General features: G+C 40.6%; 2 protein-coding genes across 2 annotated transcripts; both read right to left on the bottom strand.

Annotated features, from left to right (window-relative positions):
- Positions 1-6,348: 6,348 nt before the first annotated feature.
- LOC141639741 (uncharacterized) lies at positions 6,349-6,768 on the bottom strand. Its single transcript, XM_074448791.1, has one exon. It carries the CDS (start codon positions 6,766-6,768, stop codon positions 6,349-6,351), a length of 420 nt encoding a protein of 139 aa, XP_074304892.1.
- A 2,889-nt stretch (positions 6,769-9,657) lies between these two features.
- Positions 9,658-10,476, bottom strand: LOC141639726 (uncharacterized). The gene has a single exon (XM_074448781.1). It carries the CDS (start codon positions 10,474-10,476, stop codon positions 9,658-9,660), a length of 819 nt encoding a protein of 272 aa, XP_074304882.1.
- Positions 10,477-11,107: the final 631 nt, after the last annotated feature.

Genomic DNA, 11,107 nt, shown 5'->3' with positions numbered 1-11,107 from the left:
TATGAGAATAGTTTAAGGAACAGATGTCCCTTAAACTAAGAGAAAGACTAAAATAAAAAACAACTAAAAATTTAAACAATTGCCTCCTCGGCAACGGCGCCAAAATTTGATACCGACGTAGAGTACCAAAGATAAATTTATAATTTCCAATCTACTACTATAGATAGTGGCAGTCAGGGTCGAACCACAGAGAGACGATGCAATTAATAGTTGTCTGATTTTAGCCTAAAGTAACAAAAGTGTGGGGGTTTGTTTTGAATTGTTATATAACTAAGGGCAATAATAAAAACGGAACAAAAACAAATAAATAAGCAATAGATGAAAATGGATAAAATCAAATATTAAAAGAATGCTAAGATGGTCGGTTCACTGTAGTTTCGGCGGAAATATCCTAAGTAAGTCTGAGATAATCACGTGAGACGGGAAAATAAGAAGTCCTCTCGGTCCATTCTCAACAGGTAGCATCTTTCGATCTCGCTACGGGTCCCTAATATCACTAATATTGACTCTCGTCCTGAAAAGTGATTTAAAAGTCTAAATTAACTTATCTCTCGATCTTATTAATTTAGTCGTCTTAATTAAGTAGTCTATTTTCCTCCCCTATCTTTCGATCTTATCGGGTCGGTCAATTCCTAAGCATTCAACTAGTCGCGTGCACTCGAGTCGTCAAATATAGCAATTAAATGAATTAAAACGAAGTCCTTACTCGTCCCCGAGTAAGAGGAGAAATACATTACCCTTATATAATATCCGATGAAAGGCATTTAACGGGCCTTCTCCGTCCCTTCAACTCACAACGAGACACTTATGAGGTAAAGAGCCTCCTTGCAAGGCAAGTGGGGTCTCGCCAAAATGGAGATGCATCCAACATGTAAGCACATAAGCAAGTAATAGAATGCAATAATCAAAAAGTCAACCGCCTTCCTCATCCAAGCGGGGGTTTTGTTTTGAAAAGTTAAAAGGTTTTGGTCGGGAGATACCGTCTCATAGTCTCGGCGGGGTGTCAATGCCCTAGTCACGGCTCAAGAAACCTCAATATGACAACCAAATGCCTAGGAAACAAATTCAAAGGCGGGAAAGAGGGGAAACAAAGCCTAACCTTCAAGATTGACATGACACACACAAGATTCAACCAAAATGACCCATGACTAAAAGGACCTAGACTACCGACTTCCTCACGGTTTTCACTAGTCGCTCATTTTTGAAGGACGGGTGATTTATGTGCCAAATAGTAACCAAAATCACTCACTACTCGACTCGTGAGACATGCCCGCAATCTAACGTGGAATATCCTCCTACATGACCATTTTTGAGATGCAAAAAGGAAGATGTGCATAAAGAGAAACAAGGGTTGTAACGGGGCTAGGTGGCGGGTCGAAACGGGGTCGGTGCAAGCACCATTTTGGAAAAATGTGGAGGTACACATCAAGAAGTCGCCAAAATTCCATTTCTTCCACTTATTACAACAAATGAGTAACGTCTACACCCTAAAAAACACTCGATTTCCCAAATTATGCAAAAATTGTGTAAACCCGACTCACTTTGGAAAAACTTGAAAATCATCACCTTATTCCAACAATTGAGTAACGTCTACACCCTAAGATGAACTCGGTTTGTCGAATTCAAGCAAAAATTGTGTAAACCCGACTCACATTGGAAAAATCATCAAAAGCCCCCTTATTTTGCAACGCCTTTTTCTACTCCTTTGATGATGCATAAAAAGTGTTGCTCGGCTTTTTCTATCAAACATGATTCAAATACATAATAAGTAAATCTCTTTTCTTTTTCATATTTTTCTTCTTTTCTATTTTTCTTTTCTTTTTCAAAACCTCTTTATTCAATTTCTTGCCAAAAACAAGTACAAATGTTCCAACACAAGTGAAGTGAGCTCAACTTCACCAAATTAGGACTCAATACCCCCAACTCCTGCAACCACAACCATGACAACTTCTTGATTGGGGAAGATGTTTTTGGAATGTAGTTGATATAGTAGGTTCCAAATGGGAAAGCAAGGCTCAAGGGGGTTAAACAAAAGGTTGTCCTAATCTAATGGGTAGAAACAAAGCTTAGTTTGGCAATGTGAGGTTAAAACAAGTATATGCAATGAATTGATTCAACTATGCACACAAATGAACATCTCATGGTCTAAAAGGAGAGAATGCCACGCTTATGCGTTGTGATGTGACATGCCACGCAAGGAGCCTACTCATAACCTAAGGGAGATCAGGTATGGATGTACCGGTCCCAAGAAGGCTCTAAATCTCACATGTAAGTAGATATGTCGAAATCTAGGTCTAGACTACGGTCCATGGTCTCACAAGGTGGTCAATACTCTCCGGTCAAGCCTCGTCTCCCGGGTATTTGTAAGCAAACACCCTAACAAGGAGGTCAAAAAGGTGCAAGCCACTAAGAGGGGAAAGACACAGCCAAGACAAATTCATCATAGATGGTATCATACTCCCTTCCTAGACCACATTTGTTAGAAATATGTACAAACTTGATGCAAAAGAAAATTGAAAACACAAACAAACATTTACAAGGTACGAGATGCAATTCTACACTAGCAACAAAAGTAAATATGCAAACAATTTTTTCTAACCTAGCAGCACATAAGCACACAAACCAAGTTCCGAAATGGAACATCCTCATCAACATTGCCCATCCTCCTCCATATGTACATCCACTTGTAAAAGAAAAGGAATGGGGAAAGGGGAAAGAGATAAGAAAGATCAAACCAAGCGGTCTTCTAGTCTCCTAATGCCTCGAATGTTGCAAACAATTTTTTCTAACCTAGCAGCACATAAGCACACAAACCAAGTTCCAAAATGGAATATCCTCATCAACATTACCCATCCTCCTCCATATCTACATCAACTTGTAAAAGAAAAGGAATGGGGAAAGGAGAAAGAGATAAGAAAGATCAAACCAAGCGGTCTTCTAGTCTCCTAATGCCTCCAATATTCCTTATGTGTCTGCGCCACTTGTTAGACAAACATATATATATATATATATATATATATATATATATATATATATATATATATATATATATACAATGCAATATTTTTTGAAATTTTTGAATTTTTTCAATTTTTAGGCATTTTCTTAAATTTACAAGCATATATATTGATATTTACAAATGAACATTATATACAAATATATACGAAGTAGATATTTCCCTCCCCACACTTAGAATTTGCATTGTCCTCAAAGCAACTAAACATAGGGAGAGAATAGAAAAAGAAATAACATATTTTTGTATTTTTGAAATATTGAAAAATAAAAACATGTTTTTGGTTTTTTTTTTTGGGCCTCCTCCCCACACATGTTATGTACATTATCCGGTGATGGATGAAGTGTGGGTAGGAGGCAAGTTTAGAAAAATAAAAGCAACATATTTTTTGGATTTTTGAGTTTTTCGGAAATTAAAGGCATGTTTTTGTATATATTTTTTTTGAATTTATGGAGTTTCCTCCCCACACTTATTTATTTACATAGTGTGTGGAGGAGACTCGGAAAGTAAATGCATATTTTTGGGATTTTTAATTTTTCAATTTTTTTTTGTATTTTCCCCTTTTTTTTCATATGAAATGCAATGCATAATATAAGCTAAATGCGTAATGAATGCAAGCTAGTGTATATGAATGGAACTAGGCTAACATGTATCACAAATGCAAATGAACTAATGCAAAACTAATTATATGAATGCATCATGTGAATATGTACTACAGTAATGCAATCTACACTAGTATGAAGCCTAACTACGGGATCCTTGAACTACCTAAATATGTTTTTAATGGGAAAACACTCAAACACCAATTTGAGTGTGCATTTGTCATTTGGATTGATGTTCGGGGGAGCTTGCCAATGGTGTTGGATTTTCAAATGGGACCATTAGCCTCTAGGTGGTGAAAGGCTATGAATCACCAAGAGTCTCTTGACTCTTCTAACCAACAAGAATTTTTAACAAACCAAAAAAAAATGGAGAGATAAAATACTTACAAAGGGTCAAGGAACGAGATGCATAAGAAGCCACCATTGCCAAGAGCTCACATTTGAAAGTACCCTCTCCACTTCACCAACTCAACTATCAAAATCAATATCATCTTCCACATTGAAATCATTATTTCCCTCGTCATGAATAACATCATCATCGGTACTCATACCCCATCCTCCTCCGGACCCCGATGCCCCCGCATCACCTTGGAATGTAGGAGCCACCCCACTATACCACCCACCACTCTCTTCATGAACCACGGGAGTAGGGAAAGCCGGATTACTAAAGTAATCCGGTGGCATATGGAACCCTCCATGAATAGTAGGTGCGGTGTATCCTTGGGTAGGCCATGTGAAGAAATCCGGGTGTGGCCCATCCCTATTGACATACCCGCGACGCGTATAGTCATCATACATTGGAAAACTCCCTACTCCTTGGTTATAGTAGATATGATCAAGCCTTTGGTTTACCACGTCAAACCTTGTGTTCATTTCACTCTTTAATTCACCCAATCCCAAATTCAATTTATCAAAGTAACCCACTAAAGTCGGGTCGAGGGGAGGGTATTGGTAGTTAGGTTTTTGAGACGTTGAAGGCATTAAGTGAGCATCAAATTGTCGTGGTAAGGTGGTAAAATTGGATGGGTAGGATTCCGAGGTCGGGCCGTGGCGTTTTCGCCGACTAAGTGTTTGGCGGGATCCCTCGGTGTGGTCACGTTCACGTACCCGGAGGAGGTAGCTTGATTCATCTTGCTTAATTGTTGTAGCCTTAGTGTTTGGAAGGACAATGGAATCCTTGTCATCAATTTGCCAATATTCACGATTATCGGCCGGGTCAACCTTGAACCAATCTAAGGAGTGGGTCAGGTAAAACTTTGAGAGGACATTAGGTTCTTGAACTGGGTTGTACAATGATTCATCAAACCCGCCTATATACTTGGCCAATTATGTGATCATCCCGCCCACAAAAATACCCACATTTTGATCCGGAAAATTTGCCAATTTCCTAAGGTGAAGCACAAAATGATGGGCTATGTTGATTTGAAACGGCTTAGGCTTTTGAAAAAGATAAGAGCCAAGGATATTGAGTTCATCCGTTCTAACGGTCCATGGTTCACTCCTTGAAAAAATAGTCCACCCCATAAATCGATTCCAAACCCGAATAGCGGGAAAATGGATAGAATTGGCATTCATTGTCCCTTATGTGGGTTCGGGTTTACCGGAAATGGCCTCCCAAACCCGAGAATGATGAAAATCAGAGGGTGCCTTATAGTTATCCATGTAAGTCAAGCCAAAAGCTTTCCCAAACCTTTTCAAAGTCATGGTATGATCTCGGTTCATTAGGCGGAACCTAATTTCAACAATTTCACCACTACTCCTCCTCTTATCCACTTGGAGTGAGCTCAAAAATTCCCAAGTAAGGCATGGGTAGGTCAATCGCTTAAAGGTGTACAAAAAACTCATTCCAACACCCTTAACTAATTTCTTAGCATCGGTATCAAGCCCTAAATCTTTCATTGCTTGACTACAAATAAACTTAGTAGCATGAATAGGGCGATTCTTAAACAAAATAAACTTACACTTTTGAGCTCATAAGGTGAACACAAGATTAGGAAAATCGGGATCCGGTGAGGTATCCGTCATTTGAGCTGTCCCAAATTGAAAGGAGTCCATAGGGGCCCTAGCAACCTCTGCTCTTGTTATCTTAGAAGTCATCTTCAAGTTGGTTGGTTGGGGTGAAATTTGGTGGGTGGGTGATTTGGGGAATTAGAGAGGATTTTAGGTTGTAGTATAGTAGAGCGAGAGAGAGAGAGTGATTTTTAGAGAGTGGTGTAAAATTGGGAGGTGGGGGGAATATATAGCCGCGGGATAGATGACGCTGAGCCGGTTGGGAACCGGCAGCCGGTCACCCGGCTCTCAGCCATCCCCCCATCCTTCAAAAACTCGATTTTTTAGTCAATTTGTGAGATGTCTCGGCGCCGGTTAGGCTACCGGCCGCCGGTTGACCGGCTCTCAGCCCTCCTTCAGGTAAGTTGCAAATTTTGCCCCCTTTCAAAAATTGAATGTCTCGGCGCCGGTTGGGCAACCGGCCGCCGGTTGACCTTCCCTTCGTCTAATTACCAAGAACTCTTCATCATATTACCACGCAATCTCCTCATCTCTATAGTCAATTTTCCAGGACGATTTCTTCCTAAACCGTCTCAACCCTACTTCAGCCCAAGCTACCAAATAATCCAATGTGAGAAGGAATGCTCTACTCTAAAGTGTGACCCATGGGTTGCCTCCTATGACTCGACAAAGTCAATGAGAAAGCTTAACTAAATGGGAATGTTGTTGCGAGTGAAATGAGATTCAATGAGGGAGGAGACAAGTATCAATGGCATTCACATTCCTTAATATAGGGGACCCGGCTATGTAGTGCTTGAGCCATTGCCCATTGACCTTGAAAGCTTGATCTCCATCGTTTACTTCTACCGACCCATAAGGAAACACCCGGACCACGGTGAAAGGACCCGACCACTTTGACTTTAGCTTACCTGACAATAGCTTAAATCTTGAATTAAAGAGGAGGACAAAATCCCCCACCTTGAACTCCTTCCTTATAATAGCTTTATCATGGAATCGCTTTATATTTTCCTTGTACAACCTAGAGCTCTCATAAACCTCTAGCCTAAATTCCTCAAGTTCATTAAGTTTAAGGAGTCGCTTTTGCCCCGCACTCTTCAAGTCAAAATTAAGAAGTCGTATTGCCCAATAAGCCTTGTGCTCCATTTCCACCGGCAAATGACATGGCTTTCCATACAGCAACCGGAATGGTGAAGTTCCTATTGGTGTTTTGAAAGCGGTGCAGTAAGTCTATAATGCATCGTTGAGCTTAATTGACCAATCTTTCCTTGACCGACTCACGGTCTTCTCACGAATCATCTTAATTTCATGATTTGAGATCTTGGCTTGTCTGTTAGCTTGTGGGTGGCAGGCAAGACTCCGCCTATGTTGCACCCCATGTTTTCTTAGAAGAGCATACAAAGTCCTTTCCCGAAAATGTGTTCCACAGTCACTAATCAAAATCCTTGGCACTCCGAATCTTGGAAATATCATTGTCTCCATGAGTTTTACCATTGATTTTGCATCACAAGTTTTGGTTGGAATGGCTTCAACCCACTTGCTAACATAGTCAATCACAACAAGTATATACTCATTCCCATGGGATGAGGGAAAGGGACCTTGATAGTCAATTCCCCACACATCAAATAGCTCTACTTCAAGAATGTAATTCGTTGGCATTTCATGCCTCCTTGAGATGGTCCCGCTTCTTTGGAATTTGTCAAATCCCTTGACATAGCTTGCCACATCATGAAATAAGGCGGGCCAATAGAAACCGCATTGGAGCACCCTCGCGACGGTTTTTCTAAAACTTCTGTGCCCTCCACTAGGCATGTCATGGCAATGAGAAATTATTTGCTTAACCTCTTCATGTGGAACACATCTCCTAATGATCCCATCCGCATATGACTTATAAAGATATGGTTCCTCCCAAAAGTATTGTTTGACATCATGAAAAAACATCTTCTTCTTATGGGAATCATAGTCATGTGGGATGATGCCCGACACTAAGTAGTTAACGAAATCCGCGTACCAAGGAACATCCATTATAGCAAGTGCAAACCATTGATCATCCGACAAGTAATCATCAAGAGGTAGCCCATCCTTCATATTCTCATTGAATAGCTGAGATAGATGATCGGCTACAACATTCTCTACACCTTTCTTATCTCTTATCTCAATATCAAACTCTTGTAGAAATAGTATCCACCGAATCAAATGGGGCTTTGATTCCTTTTTTATTAGCAAATGCCTAAATGCCGAATGGTCGGTGTGCACTATTACCTTAGAGCCCACCAAATAAGAACAGAACTTGTTCATGGCATATATGACCGCTAAAAGCTCCTTTTCGATCGTGGTGTAATTGGCTTGAGCTTCATCCAAAGTTTTGCTTACATAATATATGGCATGAAGTTTGCCATTCTTCCTTTGTCCAAGCACCGCTCCCACCGCTACATCACTAGCATCGCACATCAACTCAAAAGGTTCTCCCCAAGTGGGAGGTTGCATGATTAGAGCGGTGATGAGAGCTTCCTTCAACCTATTAAAAGCATTCAAACATTCATTATTAAACTCAAAGGGCACATCCTTGCCAAGTAACAATGTTAAGGGTCGGGCAATCAAGGAAAAATCCTTGATAAATCTCCGGTAGAAACCGGCATGCCCTAGAAAACTTCCAATTCCCTTGATATATGTGGGAGAGGGTAGGGTTTTAATCACTTGAATCTTGGCTTGATCAACTTCTAAGCCTTTGTTTGACACAACATGACCTAAAACAACTCCGGATGTCACCATGAAGTGACATTTCTCCCAATTAAAGACTAGACCGATTTCTTGACACCTCTTTAAGACCTTGCTCAAATTAGCTAAACATCCATCAAATGAGGTGCCTACGATGGAAAAATCGTCCATAAACACCTCCATAATATCCTCAACATATTCGGAAAAGATAGCTCGCATACATCGTTGGAATGTAGTCGGCGCATTGCATAGCCCAAAGGGCATGCGCCTATAAGCAAAGGTGCCAAACGGGCACCTGAAAGTGGTATTTTCTTGACCATTGGGGTGAATTGAGATTTGAAAAAATCCAGAAAACCTATCTAGATAGCAAAAATGAGAATGTTGGGCAAGTCATTCCAACATTTGATCAAGGAAGGGAAGGAAAAAATGGTCTTTCCTAGTTGCCTTATTAAGGTGTCTATAGTCTATACACATTCTTCAACCCGTTGTAATTCTTGTCGGGATTAGCTCATTCTTGTCATTGATAACAACCGTGACCCCGCCCTTCTTCGACACAACATGCACCGGACTCACCCATACACTATCCGAGATAGGGTAAATGATACTTGAATCATATAGCTTCAACACCTCCTTCCTGACCACTTCTTTCATTGTGGGGCTAAGGCGACGTTGAGGCTCAATGGAAGATGCACCCTCATCCTCCAAGTGAATGCGGTGAGTGCAAAAAGAGGGGCTAATTCCTTTGATATCGTCAATTAAGTACCCAATGACGTCCTTTAATTTTCGCACAACATTGAGTAATTTTTGAAGCTCGGTGTCATTGAGTGCACTATTGACGATAATAGGTTATGTGTCATTAGGGCCAAGGAAATCATGTTTAAGGGTAGAGGGAATAGGTTTCAACTCCACTTGAGGAGGCGTGGATCTCTCCTCTTTTTTACCATCCCTTCGTAAGCTCTCAAATTCCTTGTTTGGGTCTTCTACAATTGTTGAATCCATAGCCAAAGCATATTCCCGGTGCTCCTTGCAATCCTTTACCTTACCCTCAAGAAATCCTTGTAAGCCTTTATCTTCTTCAAATCTTTTTATGGCAACCCATTCTTCTACCATATCAATCATGTAGCAAGACTTTTCTTCCGAAGGCTCCTTTATAGCCTTGTTCAAAGAGAACTCCACTTTTTCTTCACCAACTTGAAGATATAGCTTTCCATTTTTCACATCAATCAAGGCATCCCTCGTGTCAAGGCAAGGGCGCCCTAATATGATGGGAATGTTTGAATATTCGGGGATATCCATCACATAAAAATCACAACGAAATTAAATTTTGCCCACCTTGAGTGGGATATCTTCCACAAGTCCGATTGGGTACCTTACCGATCTATCCGCAAGTTGTAGAGAAACTCTAGTTGGTGAAAGTTCATAATCCTTCAACTTCTTGAAAATTTTGAGAGGCATAAGGCTAATACTTGCCCTCAAATCGCATAAGGCTCTCTCAATATGAACGGTGCCAATTGTGCATGGTATGGAAAAGCTCCCCGGATCTTCAAGCTTTTGGGATACCTCATTCATTAAAATAGCACTACATTCCTTAGACAAATTTACCGTTGTTGATGGTTGCATGGCATTCTTGTTGGAAATCAACTCCTTTAAGAATTTACCATATGTTGGTATTTCCTTGATGGCATCAATGAAAGGCATTGTGATGTTAATTCCCTTCATCATGTTCATGAATTTTCTATACTTTTGCTCAAGCCTTACCCTTGCCAACCTTTGAGGAAAAGGAATTGGTAGCACATAAGGTTTCACTATTTGTTGCTTGTGTTCCTCAACAACCCTTGTGGGTTTATCAACAATCTTGGTGGACTCATCAACTAGCATGGGAGTCTCCACAACAACCTCCACAAGATCATCTTCAATCACTTTTTCATCAATCACTTTTGGTTGTTCAACCTCCATTTCCGGCTTGCTACTCTTTCTCCTTTTGATGAACACCCGGTCTTCCAACTCCCTACCACTCCTCAAATGTATAGAATTAATGGTCTTTGGGCTGTCCTCGGTTTTACCCGGAAACTTACCATTTGAGGCTTGCAATTGACTCATTTGAGAGGCCAATTGAGAGATTTGAGTATCTGTCATTCTTTGGGAGGCTTGCATTTGAGTCCTTAGTTTGTTGATAGAAGATATTGTCTCCTCTTGTTTTTGATTAGAGTGAGCAATGAATTGAGTTTAAGTGTTTATCATTTGAGCCATCATGAGCTCCATGTTTGATTTGGGTTGGGTGGATTGTTGAAGGGGTTGGGAATTTTGTTGAAATGGTGGGTTGGTTGGTTGATTGAGTGGTTGGAATTGTGGTCTTGGTTGGAAAGATCTTCCTTGGAAACCCGGTGGTCCTTGGTTAAAGGTCGTATTTGGCTTTTGGGCTTGGAAGTTTGGTGTAAACTGTGATTTTTGTTGGAAAGTGGGGTTTTCGACATTTTGTGAGCCATAGGAAAAATTTGGGTGGGCTCTCATTCCGGGGTGGTATTGATTGTTGTTGAATGCTTGCCTTGCCAGACTTGATTCCCACACCCCATTCACTTGCTCCATACAATTAGCCTCTCCCATCATCAAAGGACACTCATTTGGTGGATGACCTTGATCTCCACAAAGTTCACAACAATACACTTAGTTCCTACTAGATGAAGAGTTGTTAGAGGTGTTGCTAGAGTTCAACAAAGCAACTTGTTGCTTGAGTTCCTCTATCAATCCCTTAACTTCCACATTGTTT

Source organism: Silene latifolia, chromosome 2, assembly GCF_048544455.1.
Source record: "Silene latifolia isolate original U9 population chromosome 2, ASM4854445v1, whole genome shotgun sequence".
NCBI lineage: Eukaryota > Viridiplantae > Streptophyta > Magnoliopsida > Caryophyllales > Caryophyllaceae > Silene > Silene latifolia.
The sequence above is the reverse complement of the archived record's forward strand: the minus strand, read 5'-3'. Positions and strand labels throughout refer to the sequence as shown.